This window comes from Xenia sp. Carnegie-2017, unplaced genomic scaffold (assembly GCF_021976095.1).
Source record: "Xenia sp. Carnegie-2017 unplaced genomic scaffold, XeniaSp_v1 HiC_scaffold_1, whole genome shotgun sequence".
Lineage (NCBI taxonomy): Eukaryota > Metazoa > Cnidaria > Anthozoa > Malacalcyonacea > Xeniidae > Xenia > Xenia sp. Carnegie-2017.
Window position 1 is genome coordinate 5996149 of NW_025813402.1, and position 15038 is coordinate 6011186.

Sequence of the window (15038 nt, forward strand, 5' to 3'; positions counted from 1 at the left end):
AAACGAAGATCTTCACGCAACTTTGTGGCATGAAATTTGAGATTATGCGTTTTTTGTAATTGAAATTTTCTTAGCAAAATTATCGGGCTGTATTGAAATTATTTCTCCATTACCAGACGCCAACCATCATCGGAAAGCTTTTGATCAAAATAGGTTTATTCAGAGAGATATTTGTCCAGTCTGGCGTGATCATTTTTTAGAAATGTCGGTGTTCTTTGTGAACGTCGATGAGATGCAGTTTGAAAAGCATCAAGATAAAAAAAAATAAAGTTCGTTAATTAAAAGAAACATATTCTACGGATAGGATAGAGTAATGAAATATAGTCTCTAATATGTATAGTATATAATATGTTTGGGTAAATAGAAAAACACGCAACGAGAAAGTGTTCAGATACAGCGCCAAAGGGGGAAATACTGGGACTTGAACCTTCCACCCCCTTTTTTCTCCAAGATAGAGTTTTTGCTGACATTTCAGTAAATAATTTAGTCTAACTTAAGGCAAAGTAAGACGCGATAAATATAGTAAATTTAAGTCGTAACTCCCCCCTGGTACAATTTTGTGGTTTGTGTGAAAAGTAGACATTGGATACATAGTCACGGAAGAAATTGTTTAATAGTCGAATCGCTTCGTTGCAATCAAAAAATAAAAGTCGCCACAGATTTTCAAAAGCTGTAAAAATCCGCTTCTTTTGGAATCTAGTTTCATCAAAATCAGGACCAACAAAATAGCCACGTTGGAATGGTACATGTAAATGGTGTGATTTATAGTAAAGTGTAAACAAGACCAATAAAATGACCACGTTAGAATGGTACATGTGAATGGTGTGGTTTATGATAAAGTGTAAACAAGACCAACAAAATGACCACGTTAGAATGGTACATGTGAAAAAATGTAAGCACAAAACACATGGACAGAATGGTAATGGAAACCATGGTGGAATGGAATAGAATGGTACATGGTGAATGGTGTGGTTTATGATAAAGTGTAAACAAAGACCAAATGTGAAGTGTAAGCAGGACCAACAAAATGACCACGTTATGGTGATTTATGGTAAAGTGTAAACAAGACCAACAAAATAGAATGGAATACAAGACCAACGAATGGTGAATGGGTTTATGGTAAAGTGACAAGACCAATAAAATGACCACAAGAATTGTACATGTGAATGGTGTGGTTTATGGTAAAGTGTAAACAAGACCAATAAAATGACCACGTTAGAATGGTACATGTGAATGGATGGTTGATGGACCAATAAAATGACCACAGAAACATGTGAATGGGAATGAGAATGGTACATGTGAATGGTGTGGTTTATGGTAAAGTGTAAGCAAGACCAACAAAATGACCACGTTAGAATGGTACATGTGAATGGTGTGGTTTATGGTAAAGTGTAAACAAGACCAACAAAATGACCACGTTAGAATGGTACATGTAAATGGTGTGGTTTATGGTAAAGTGTAAACAAGACCAATAAAATGACCACGTTAGAATTGTACATGTGAATGGTGTGGTTTATGGTAAAGTGTAAACAAGACCAATAAAATGACCACGTTAGAATTGTACATGTGAATGGTGTGGCTTATGGTAAAGTGTAAACAAGACCAATAAAATGACCACGTTAGAATTGTACATGTGAATGGTGTGGCTTATGGGTAAGACCAATAAAATGACCAATAGAATGGAATGGTACAATGTAAATGAATGGAATGGCTTATGGTAAAGTGTAAACAAGACCAATAAAATGACCACGTTAGAATGGTACATGTAAATGGTGTGGTTTATGGTAAAGTGTAAACAAGACCAATAAAATGACCACGTTAGAATTGTACATGTGAATGGTGTGGTTTATGGTAAAGTGTAAGCAAGACCAATAAAATGACCACGTTAGAATTGTACATGTGAATAGTGTGGTTTAAGTGTAAACAAGACCAACAAAATGACCACGTTAGAATTGTACTTGTGAATGGTGTGGCTTATGGTAAAGTGTAAACAAGACCAATAAAATGACCACGTTAGAATGGTACATGTGAATGGTGTGGTTTATGATAAAGTGTAAACAAGACCAATAAAATGACCACGTTAGAATTGTACATGTGAATAGTGTGGTTTATGGTAAAGTGTAAACAAGACCAACAAAATGACCACGTTAGAATGGTACATGTAAATGGTGTGGCTTATGGTAAAGTGTAAACAAGACCAATAAAATGACCACGTTAGAATTGTACATGTGAATGGTGTGGCTTATCGTAAAGTGTAAACAAGACCAATAAAATGACCACGTTAGAATTGTACATGTGAATGGTGTGGTTTATGGTAAAGTGTAAACAAGACCAATAAAATGACCACGTTAGAATTGTACATGTGAATAGTGTGGTTTATGGTATAGTGTAAACAGGCCCTGAGAAGAACCACGTTAAAATCGATGTTATGTTTTCCAAAACCATAACGTTGTAAAAATTACACTGACTTAAATTTCCTTATTACAGTAAGCATTGGGTGTTTCACAATTTTTTAATTAAATATCTTTGATCAGTTAAAACATTTTTTAAATCTCACAGCTCCGACATATTTGTAATCGTATTCTTAAACGTATTCATTTCATTAAACCGCCAAACCACCCGTTTGCAAATTCGACTCTAGGAACAATGTACTTGTCAGGCCAAACTCCGTTACTACTAAGGACTGGTTGATGGGGGTTCACACAACAGTGCTTCTTTCGTTCAATTGTACATCATCAACTGTAGCAGCTTATACTAAGTTGGTTGGCCTACAGGCCCGGTTTTCGAGTGGCTCGTGGTATCTTGATATAGTTAGTGCTTGATTTTTGATATTCCGTTCTAGCTAAATGTGCTTAATTTAGACCATTCATGCAGTTGAAAATCGTACGATCTACTGTGTAAATACACGATGCTCAAACGTTTCAAGAAGAAGTGGGTTTTCCCAACCACAGGCTAGGAAATGCAAAAGAAAAGGAACTCCAGGAACGTAAATGTCGTCAAGAGACTGAACTTATTGAGGGGGACAGATATCAAAGAAAGCCCGCAACTTTGTCTTTGCCTTCAGTTTCTGTAATAAGTACTCCGTTTTTAAGTATGAAACTGGTAAAAGAAGTCATCGTTGCAAATGAACAGTTCAACTAAGCTGCAGCAGTTGAGACCAGTTGCCACAAATACAGTTAATCGAAAAAAACAAATTGAAAGCGAAAGTGATACCACTACATGTTTTATCCATTGAACCACGAGTTATGCCACGTGACTGCGTGAAAACAAGACATACCACACTTTAATACCACAGTGAAATAACAAGACATACCACACTGAAATACCACACTTTGATTTTGGTGAAGCAAATTTATTGTTGATTTTATTTCGATGATTTGTCCAGCCTGTAGCCCAGTGCTGTAATCTCGTCTTACAAGTTACAATAGTTAAAAATTCGAACTTTTTGGAAATTCTATAACTAGACCTGAAATATTCATGATCTATTGTCGTAATTAACATAAAGTAGAACTAAGAACCCACAAATGAAACATTTGAGTAAGCAACTAACATTACATTTTCCTCCTTAACACGTTGCGTTTATTATCATCACTCAAAGAGGACAATATATATAGAAAGTGTAAAATATTAACTCACTTTCGGATAAACGACAATCATTCACCTGAAAAAAGAGGTCGAAAATACTCATTCATCATTCAATCGGTTTTTATCCAACCAACTTCATGCAATCAATTTTGAAATATCGCCTTGTCAATATCATCATTAATATAATAACTTGGGTTTGCTAAAGTATTGCTTCTTAACACGAATACCGACCAATGAAGTGAGTCACTTTTAAATTGCTGTCTGCTGTAGTTGAGAACAGGTGGATAGATCATTCATTACAACAGTTACTACGCATGTGTATTTAGTCTCAAATGACAAAAACCTAGCAACAAGCAAGATTGAGAAAATGATAAACGCAAAACAATTACCTTTGAAGAAAAGATAAAGTGAATTTGTAGATAATACTACTCTAAGCTGGGCAGTATCGTTGGTGCGAGAAGCCAAACATAATAAAAAGAAATAGAGAATAAAAGTGTAAGAACGATCAAGGAGTGATATTGGTGGTTTAAAACGGCAATCGTGAAGACGGGGACTATTTGCTCTGTTAGAAAACAAGAAAATATTTTCAAGTTTCTTCAATGACATATCCAAGTTCTGTTCAACATAACGAGTGCATATTTTTGCAGCAAAAAATCTTGCGATGAGCAACATAGAAAACTTCATTCAATTGAATAACATGAACTCGAACTCGGAAAATAACCTACGAAACAACGATAGAATCATTTTGAATGTCGGTGGAGTAAGACATGAAACATTTATAAGTACTATAAAAAATTTCCCAGACACAAGACTGGCCTGGCTAACACAAAGGAACGACTACGTGGACTATGACCCAGAAAAGAACGAATATTTCTTTGATCGTCATCCAGGAGTTTTTGAACAAATTATAAACTTTTACCGCACAGGCAAGCTACATTGTCCTTCGGACGTATGCGGACCGTTATTCGAAGAAGAATTGAAATTCTGGGGAATCGATGAAAAAGAGATGGAACCGTGTTGTTGGTCTACGTATACCTTACACAGAGAAGCTCAGAAAAATTTGGCAAAATTTAACGGACCTTATATTCAACACTCAAATATCGAAAATGACCCAAAACATTCGAAAGGTGAAGAAACCGGAAACGAAAATAATGGTGGTTCTACTACTTCTTCACGTTCTCAAAGATGGAGGAAAAGGATATGGGAAGTAGTCGATGATCATACATCAACTACAATGTCTAAGGTATTTATCTCAAAGTCATTGGTTATTATACTTCGCTCTACGTTCATTTGTCGATTTGTATCACCACTTCGATAGCATGTACACAAATAAACGGCATGTTCATCGATGTATTTTTATTTAGTTTTTGAGGTTGATATAGCTACAAGAGTATATTTCTATTTGAGACGCATTTGTCAACAAACTTATTCAGACACGCGAAGCTTTGTCACAAATCACAAATTTAAAAGGGACCAAACACTTCAGAAAAAGTCCACTCGCGAAGAAACTCCATGTACATTTAATTCTCAGGGCAGTATATGAACCAGGCTTTGTTAAAACCATTCAGAAAAATAAGTTGCAAAAACATCAGTCCACTCATGAAAGTTACTTCTTACATGAAACAGTGGATGGAAAAATATAACGCTCAAAATGTCACACATTTCAAATGAACTGTTTATCGAAACATCCCAAGCAGAATAGCTTCATTATTACATGGACGATTATATTTAGCGACAGCGTAAAAGGGGAGTGAAAAGTACAAAGCACACATGTATATAGCACACATGTCAAAGCCGTTTCCGAAATTCGTATTAGAAATGATTAATTCAAACATAACAACAAGAAGACGAACACACCTGCGCTTATTTGCATTGGCGAAAGAATTGAAAATTAGGCAATGCTTGAGGTGCGCGTCAAGTGCGCGCAGTGTTCACTGTTATTTAACTTTGACATATGCATGGCGCAGAGTAAGAAAGTGAAAAACCTTGACTTTATAAAAACATAGAAGCAAACTTCGAATTTTATGAAAAATAAATTACGTCTGAAATAACCTTTCAACTGATAAAAGGAGGGAGCTTTGTATTTTATCAGTTTTTAGCTCTCATGCAGGTGATCCGTGTTTAAAAACAATTTTTTTGAGATAACAAATGGCATTCCTGCTCAACACACAAGCAACGTGGGTAAAGGAAAGGGAAAGATGATAGGTTTGGAAGAGTTACATTCATGTATTGGAGGCTGGGTAGTTCTGACAATAACATTAGTATAATGACAACTATAGATGAGGCAAGTGCATGTGGGAGAATAAAAAAGCAGAAAGACGGTACTGACAAGTATTACGTAACTCCATTAATGAGTATTTCCGTGAAAAAAAAAACACGAGTTAAAAAACATCAAATTTCTTTTGAGAATATTTAAAGGCCGTTCTTTAAAATTCTTTTTTCTTCACGATAATGTCGCCATAGTTGTGCAAACATGAATGTTTCCAAAACAATGCTTCCCAGATTTCCCAAACTACATGTAAAAGATTGCAGGTCATAAGCAGAACTTATTGTTTTCCATGATAATTATCTTTCATTTCTTAGGTATATATTTGGATTTCCCTAGTATTCGTCATCATCTCTGTAATATCACTATGTGCATCGACAGATACGCATGTTGAGAATAACAACGACGGTGAACGGGTGATAAAGATTGTCGATTATGTTTGTGGAGTGTGGTTTACAATAGAGTTTATTATAAGAATTGCAACATGCCGAGACATAAAGAAATTTTCAATAGACTTTCTCAACTGGATAGATTTTCTAGCTATTATACCATTTTACATCAATATTACATATGGTCCGCATATCGTGAGCGAAATTCTTGCACTTGGGCGTATGTTAAGGTTACTACGATTCTTCAACAAAATGTCTTTGGGATTTCAAATCCTGAAACATACTCTGCTCGCCAGTTCGAAAGAAATGTTGCTTCTCCTCTTGTTGGTATCGATTCCAGTGTTGATCTTTGCAAAAATACTGCATATTTGCGAAAGTACAGTTTCTGACACGAAGTTTAAATCCATTCCTGAAGCTTTTTGGTGGGCAATAATTACACTTACTACAGTCGGCTATGGTGACGTGTCGCCATTGACAACGCAGGGAAAGATTTTTGGCAGCATATGCGCGGGTATGTGCGACAAAACTAATAGAAAAATAGCTAATGAAAAACTTAAACTAAATTTCAAAAATCAATTTAAAATTATGTTAACCGATATTCATGAGCTGGTAAAATATGCGCATGTGCAAAAACAGATTTTAAAACATAGAGATTTTTTTGGGGGCGGAGGGGGGAATGATGGATTTTTGAGTTGTATCTCCTGCTTTTCTCTTACAGTGACGAGCATGTTGATATCAGCATTGCCTATTTCCATCATTGGAGCAAACTTCTCGCTATACTACCGCCATGCTCAAGCAAGACTTAAACTTCCAAAGAAGCCAAGAAGAATCCTGATTGGTGCTGCAAATACTTTATTGCAGAACGATGAAGAGACCTCGGAAAAAGGTATTATCGACGGTCTAACGAGTGAAGTTTATCTTGGTTCTACACGGTAAGAATTCGAAACTGCTTGCATTGTGAAGTAGCAACTCTCTACAAAAATAATTCTAACGACAAAACAAATTTTGTTTCTTGAGTAAAACTATATAGCTACATTTATTTTAATATCTAAGAGTAAATCGTGATTAAACAGTATGTACCGTGCATAACAACCTAAACATCAAGGTAACTAATCAGTGTTCTATAAACATGCGAAATCTATCACTAACCCTTATCCTTAACCTTATAGTACCATGCCATTGCTGGCATATTAATTAGAGATTTGATTAGGGATCGATTTCGAGTATTTGTGTAACACAGAATTAATTCTAAGATAAAAAGAAAATTTTTGAAACACATCTCATAAGTTCCATCTTTATTTAAGACGTCGCGAGCGAATGTCAATATTTAACGGCGGAACATATCGAAACACCAATGGAAAACGCAGTGGTGGTGAAAACAATTTATTAGAAGAGGCAACAAATCACAAAACGAAAGACGATAGTGACAGCAGTCAGTTAAATCACAAAAGCAGCATACTGAGCACTAGCACTAAAAGTACAATGGTCGACAGTCCGCCCCCACGGGAATTAAGCTTCATCGAAAACCCTACTGTTCGAGAGAAACTCATAACATTTGATACAGGGCAAAAGGAAGGCATTGAAAATAACGCATACAACGAGGAGTGCAAAAATATTCCAGCACGTATGACCAATGGTACTGCGTATCGCTCTATGAGTGCTGGAAGTAGATATAAATGCAATGGAATAATACACAGACATAGTGCACCTCGTGTCATGATAACCGCTGAAGTCAACAACGACAACGAAGAACCCATAGAACAAACTTCAGAGGCTAACGATAATGGCTTAAATGAGAAATTGAATGTTCCGTCTTCACAAAATGACGAAAGATCGGATTTTTCGTTGACTGCAATCGAAAATTGACCTTCCTGAGTGTAAATTGAAAATAACTAGCCTATAAATACGTAGACAGAATAAGACAAGAATGACTTACACCAACTACATACTTGCCAGATGAAATTGGCTAACATCTTACAGCTTTTTCATTGACAAGAAATTTGCAATAATGCGTCAATCAGTACATAAAACACAATTAGAGAGTAAAATAAAAAAACTAGACTTCATGCTCTTTCAAAGAAATGAACAGGACAACAAAGACTAAGTTTAATCTTAACATCGACTAAGTCCCAAGTTTGGAAACACCACAAGAACATTGCGAAAGCAAGGTTTCCCCAACCGACAGTTTTTCAAATACCACTTGTAACCAAAGATTACAAAGGAGAAAGTAAAAGGATCGCAGTTCTGAAAGACGATAATTCTTAGGAAGGTACTATTAAGTAATTAAAAAGTTACTCTCTTTCTCTTGTACTTGCTGTGCACAAATGCTTGCATGTTCATTTAAAATTATATTAGAAAATTTAAAATTACAGAATAACACACAAGGTTCATAGCTAGCAAAATGCAAAACGCACTCGAAATCCCCATATTCCCCCACCCACTTGAGACTCCACTGATGTATGTATGCAAAGAGTTAATTGTGAAGACAAACATGTTTATTTACCAAAGAAAATTATGCGTTTTGATGGGTAAAAACTTTCGAAGCGACAAAAAATGCCGAATTTTTATCACCCCATACAAATATGTAGTACTGGATGAGACGCATAACATCGCAGCTCTCACTAGTGTACCATAAATATCCCTTCTTTGCTGTGATCTCTTTTGCTAATTATGATGGACTCTCGAATTTTAATACGAGAAGTAAGAAATATAAGAATCTTAACCTCGAATGAAACATATTTTTGCTAATTAAGATCCGTGAAATAAGTTTCGTCTTTCTCTCGCTTTTAATACCATGTAATTGCTTCATTGTTGTCTGCTATATGCTTGTTAAAATTTAAAATAGTTCTTTCCTAATTCATTAAGGTATTTTTTGAAAAATTCAATATTGCTCTCGGGAAGCATGTCAAAGAAATCTGACGGTATACCCCACCAAACGACATTACTTTAATTTCTGTGAAAACTTTATCTAGACTACTTACTTGTTTTAATACAACTGACAAGCAGGAAGGGGGGACTCCGTAACTGGTTTGTCCACGATGACACAATTCCCATCAAAATCAACAAAACCATCCGGAACTCTACGAGCGTAACTGCGACGGTACTTTTCGTCGACATGAAGTAAACAGAACGTCCCCACAGAAACATCTGAGGCACATTGCCAAGGAGTGTGGTTATTCAAATGGTGTGTCTTTTCGCGAATTTCAAGTATGTTGACAAACTCATTAGGTTGTACTTCGGTTCTGACTTTCAATCTTTCGGGGATATCTTCAAGATTTTTAACAAGATTTTGGAAAAGCGGAGTCACATCTTTCGACACAGTTAAAGAAAACATGGCAGAAATGAGACCAGAACCATACGAGAACATTCCAATTCGGCAACCACGAAGCTCTGATATTGTTTTACTAAATGATGAATATTACAATTAGTTGAAGCAACTCTTAAAGTTCAAAAAATTGTCTTTTCGTCAAGGTAAATATTAGAAAATCGCAGCTTGCTTCGGATTTTTGGAGGATAGTTTTGAGGGTTGTGAAGCACAACTTTCGAAAAACATCTGTGACAAAAAAATTACCAAGAATAATGAACGACCTTTAAAGTGCCCCTTCCACCAAAAATTTTTTAGCAAGATGAAATCTGCCAATGATTTTAAGCCTCTCCGTGAAAATCTTTTTGATAGTCAAATCAACAAGCTTTTATGGGGATTGTGCATTTCTGGCACATCGCCGTCATTTTTTATAATACGAAAGAAACTGGCACAAGAAGGTATTTTAACGTCAATAAAGGCTGTCGGCATTCGGGCATACTTAGCTTATATTAAACATACACGTTCTTTCGCGCTGTTTTATCATAATATTTGAGGGAATTATGTCTTGCCAAGAAAGCGATGAATCGGAATCAGAATTGAGTATTTAGTCAGATGATTGAGACAGAAACTTTATACCGAGGTACTAATTAGAAAACTCGGAAGGCAATGAGACTTGACCGATAACGATTGGTTGGAAAGACACAAATTCCAATCTCGCCTCTTTTAAGCCTAGAAAAATTAGCGTTTTTTTTATTCGGCAAACTGCTAAATCGGCGCTGAAAATCCTCTTGTCTGAAGTGGACTGAGCAAAGTGTTGAAGCGCTGAAAGGCTCAAATACGGGCTTTGCTTCAATGAAATCAACCCAGATTTTCTGTCTTCACTTAGCCTTGGGCCTTTTATAAGGAATAGTGTGAAGACTTATATCAGAGCTAAGGCTTGATTTATTCGCACAATTGCCTGCATCGCAACTATTGACCATTTTCTGCTCTTACTTTGTGCAAAGAGAATGCTTTTAGACGCTTATAGAGTTTATCTTCGCCTTAGTAGTGACTTGATAGCCATTGAATACACGAGATGAGTACCTTGGATGACGTCAGAAAATTAACTAGTTTCAGACTCCTCATTATCACGGACATGATTCACAAGAATATACGATTTTAGTGAATTTAACGCTTTACAAAAATCAAACGATTTGACCAAATTAAAAACTTCTTCCTCAAAGAGACTTAAAATCATAGACAAATATCATATTGCTAAAACAATTTTTAGTGGAAGGGGCACTTTAAAATCTTTACCAACGTTACTGTTCAACATCTCTCTTCCAAATTAAAGGAAAGGCATTTAATTTATACAGCAACTATTAAAGTACAAACATCACTCTTCTACACTTAGAGACAATATTACACGATCGTACTCAAATGTTGCACGTTTGAAGTGAAAAATCATGTCATCAATTTGTCGTCTCCTCCTAAGACGATGCATCGTCAGGTAGGAAATAATATACAAAAATAATTCTTATTTTAAGTACTCGGTTGCAAGTAATCGTTTTCTTTCTATTCAATTTCTTGGCAGCATTCGTTCTCCGTCGATATGTTAGCTAATCGTTTACGCAAATGTAATTTATATCATATCATAGCAAAAAAACGTACTTTCTAACAAAATTCCTGCTTAAGACGCAATGCAAAAAAACAACAAAAGAAAAAATATTTTCACCTTTACCAAAACATGTAAAGTAATATGATGTAAACAAAAAATTCCTGTAAATATTAACTTCTAAAGATATTTATAAGCATGCACTATGAGAGGAAGCAACGATGGAAGAATATAGAAGTTAATCTTGAATGAAATTTGCTTCAAAACATGCGTGTGTGACTATTTTATTTAGCTTTAAAGTGCTTAAAAACTGAAATTTTCGAATCCTTTTCCATTGGCTTAGTTAAAAGTACATGCTCTCAAAATCAGTTTATTCTGCAAACAGAATTCATTGATCTTTTCAAACCGATTTGTAGCCCTCACAAATTGCAACTTTTGACATTTTCTGTGCGAACGTTTTTGGCCGCTAAGCATGCTCAATCTGACGTCACAACGACTACAAATTGTGGAAATTGCTAGAGAGCCTCGCGACTTCCGCACCACTCCCCACTCGTTATGACGTCACATTGAGGAAACATGGCAATCAAATGTGTAGTTTACAGAGGAGAACGACCTTTGGAGTTGACATTTAGCAACTTCAACTGAACATAGCTAAAAAATATCAAAACACTTGCACAAAAGTTAATATTTCTTCAAGCAAACGGAAGCTAGTAGACAATTTTTCACTTCACGAAAACTTTAAATGCCCAAAATACTCACGTGACAAATAGTGAAGCCAACGCAGCATACAAAGATGGCGTATACATGTTGCCTACATTTCGAGAGACCAGCAGTGATGGTTTTGTTTTCTCCTCAAAAACGGCTTTGCTACATTTTAATGATGCTTTTTCTACGTCTTTGGCCAAGACAGGATCATTGGACAGTTCTGTTAACTTGATCTTCCTGTCATATAAAATGCGTATGTATAAAGAGGCGCTACAAAAATGCCCACCCCTCCTCACCAACCCTCTAGCCAAGGACAGGAAAGAATGCCCACTCCTCCGCACCACCCCTCTAGCCAAGGAGAGGAAAGAATGCCCACCCCTCCTCACCACCCCTCTAGCAAAGGACAGGAAAAATGCCCACCACTCCTCACCACCCCTCTAGGCAAGGAGAGGAAAGAATGCCCACTCCTCCTTACCACCCCTCTAGCCAAGGAGAGGAAAGAATGCTCACCCCTCCGCACCACCCCTCTAGCAAGCAATGTAGTGCAAGCTGTGCAAGATAACGTTAGAAAGGTAAATAATATCACAGAAGTTTTTCCTTGTTCCGCGGCCGCACAGGTCTTATTCAAGAGAAATTGTTCCAAAAGAATACTTCGCTTTTATACACGGTGTATAAACTAGAGTTGTGAAAATATTATTCGAGGGTGAACCCCCAACCTCGTTCCCAGGCTCTTTACTTTGACGCTTGTACCTCTGTGCTTTAGCGAGGTAGGAGCGTCAAAGTAAAGAGCCTGGGAACGAGGTTGGGTGACCTCCCTCCCTTGCCAGTGCCTATGCATATAAAGCAAAACTAGCGATTTGTGTCAATAATACGAGTCATGAGTATTTTTAAACTGTACCTAAAGGCATGGAGAACTTCGTACTTCGTTGATTCTGCATTATTTGGATTTTCTTGGAGAAAATCGTTCAGCATCAGCCTTGCTAAAGACTTCTGACACAAACGTGAGAAAGGAACATGAAACACCATGTAATCGAAATACTCCAAGTTAACTGTGTCGTTATCGCCCTCAAAAGTTCCTTCAGAATTCTTTTTTTGTTCAACCTTGGACTTGTAACCTTGATAACATTTGTCCAACGCTTCAAGATAACAATTTATTGATAATTTACCATCAACCAAAGGGTACTCCGAAGAAAGATCTGGCTTGTAAAAGTCGTACACATGAGCACAATGAACATAACGCATGCCTGGAAACGGATAAAAAATGGTTTTAAATAATATTGTTATTGGTGTATATCAGGAACGTAGTGAATATATATAACATATTAATCCTAAGGATTAATATATATTCATTATATTTAATTAATATATAATCCGTAGGAAAGTGTTCTTAACAGGTGGATCTCCTGCCCCCCCGTTCATATGTTCATTGAATATATCACTGTCTATGATAGAACACAGCACGCACCATGCAAAACTGATTCAATAAACTGGGGGAATAACATTTCTTCATTCAATCAATCATACATACCAAAATGATGATTTTAATGGACAGTATTTATTCTTTTGATGGAAGGACGAGGGAGGGGAAGTTGCTCACTCCCTTGATTACCTAAGTCCACAAAAATCATTTACAGAAAAAATCACAAAAAAGCGCCCAACTGGACTTGTTCATGCGACAATTTGCTTGTGATGTAGATACACCTATGTAAACCAGTCATGATCTTAAATAAAGCATCAAAGGATGTTTATTAAAACCAACCTCTTTCTATTGCTAATGGAGCATTGGGTCCAACCAACATTGCAACAGCACCAGCACCTCCTGATGGTCGAGCATTACCAGCAGCATAAACAGCTATGTCTGCACACACAACTATTGCAAGTCGACCTTAATTAAATGTAATGATCGATACTTTCACTCATGTCACATTATGCACAACATATTCACACTTTGATGTTCAAAATGTTTAATTCTGTCATACTAGTTTTCAATTCTTGAGTTGATTTTGTTTTTTATTAAATAAATGTGATAATTCCAAGGTGAAAGAATTGACCAAATATGAATAAAGTTATTCTTCAAAATACAAGAGAAATTTGCCTGATGGAGATCAATGAAAAATAAAATATACATTCACACGTACATTATAAAGCACAGGATTCTGGTAAAACACATAGTTTTACCATAACAAGTAGTTTTAACATGACAAGCAGTTTGAACTTAAATAAAAACATCAACAAACTAAGACTTATATCACCAGTTAGTCTTGTTCCAACACTATAATTTGTTTCATCAACTCAAACACATGAATGACCCATACATTTTAAAAATTTCTTATCACACAATACTTAAGGATAGATTTTCATATATGGTAAATAATCGGTGGTGGATGTAGCAGATAAATGGAAACCTCACCATAGACTGGGAAAAATTATTTTTATTAGAACATGGCATTTTTGGACTTTATGACCATGAGGTAATGGGTACAAGTACAACAAAAATGGGCCTGAAAGGCAAAGCAAAATCTTGAAGAACATACCATCCCAGGCACTACTTTCAATCCATGAAACAGAATTAAACAAAGCTTGTGTGCCACCAAAACAGGCATTAATTGTGTCAACTCCTTCGATATTAGAATTTCCACTCGATTCAAATAGTTGCATCAGTACAGTTTTTACTGATTTGGATTTATCCAAAATCGACTCAGTACCAACTTCTAATCTTCCGATCTGCTTTGGATCAATGGAATTCTTATCAAGTATGTTATGAACTACAGTTAAACTGAGAGAGTTCGTGTCTTCGCGATCCCCACAAAATCCCATTCCAGTTTGGCCCAGACCAATTGTGTACTTGCCTTTACTAACACCATCATATTCTTCAAGTTTATTTTGATCTACGTACATGGAAGGAAAATACACTTCAATGGCTAGAATACCTACGTTTTTGGGCCATAAGTGAGCTTCCCCATGATACATGCTATTCAGTAGAATTTATATAGCAAATTAAATCTAAACGTAATGTCTTAAATGTAAAGTTTGTCTTTCACAATTGTACTCTGCCCCTGCTGATCTAACGCTTCTTTTCCATCAATCAAACGAAGATTTGAGGATATCAAATCCAGTCAAATCATGTGAAAGGCAGCCAAGCACCAGAAGATGCTTGGCTGGCGTTGTTTTGCGTGCAAATGAATTTCCTTTGAT

General features: G+C 36.2%; 2 protein-coding genes across 2 annotated transcripts; one reads left to right on the forward strand and one right to left on the reverse strand.

Moving 5' to 3' along the window:
• Positions 1-3701: 3701 nt before the first annotated feature.
• LOC124436233 (potassium voltage-gated channel subfamily C member 1-like) lies at positions 3702-8752 on the forward strand. The gene is made up of 4 exons (XM_046986183.1): positions 3702-4828; positions 6169-6751; positions 6959-7172; positions 7545-8752. The coding sequence occupies exons 1-4, from the start codon at positions 4247-4249 to the stop codon at positions 8104-8106; spliced, it is 1941 nt and encodes a 646-aa protein (XP_046842139.1). The 5' UTR covers positions 3702-4246; the 3' UTR covers positions 8107-8752.
• Positions 8753-9007: 255 nt separating this feature from the next.
• LOC124436238 (hydroxymethylglutaryl-CoA synthase 1-like) lies at positions 9008-14930 on the reverse strand. Its single transcript, XM_046986190.1, has 5 exons — positions 14378-14930; positions 13603-13728; positions 12742-13087; positions 11898-12080; positions 9008-9644 (listed from the first exon to the last, which is right to left on the reverse strand). The coding sequence occupies exons 1-5, from the start codon at positions 14811-14813 to the stop codon at positions 9227-9229; spliced, it is 1509 nt and encodes a 502-aa protein (XP_046842146.1). The 5' UTR covers positions 14814-14930; the 3' UTR covers positions 9008-9226.
• Between the last annotated feature and the right edge of the window lie 108 nt (positions 14931-15038).

What these genes read in the sequence shown, in the direction of transcription:
- LOC124436233 (XM_046986183.1), top strand. Translation starts at nt 4,247, where the DNA reads ATGAGCAACATAGAAAACTTCATTCAATTGAATAACATGAACTCGAAC. An exon ending in CATCAACTACAATGTCTAAG is followed by an intron (nt 4,829 to 6,168) that starts GTATTTATCTCA and finishes TTCATTTCTTAG; the next exon opens with GTATATATTTGGATTTCCCT. An exon ending in GTTTATCTTGGTTCTACACG is followed by an intron (nt 7,173 to 7,544) that starts GTAAGAATTCGA and finishes TCTTTATTTAAG; the next exon opens with ACGTCGCGAGCGAATGTCAA.
- LOC124436238 (XM_046986190.1), bottom strand. Translation starts at nt 14,813, where the DNA reads ATGTATCATGGGGAAGCTCACTTATGGCCCAAAAACGTAGGTATTCTA. An exon ending in TGAAAGTAGTGCCTGGGATG is followed by an intron (nt 13,729 to 14,377) that starts GTATGTTCTTCA and finishes CATTTAATTAAG; the next exon opens with GTCGACTTGCAATAGTTGTG. An exon ending in GAAGTTCTCCATGCCTTTAG is followed by an intron (nt 12,081 to 12,741) that starts GTACAGTTTAAA and finishes TTTATATGACAG; the next exon opens with GAAGATCAAGTTAACAGAAC.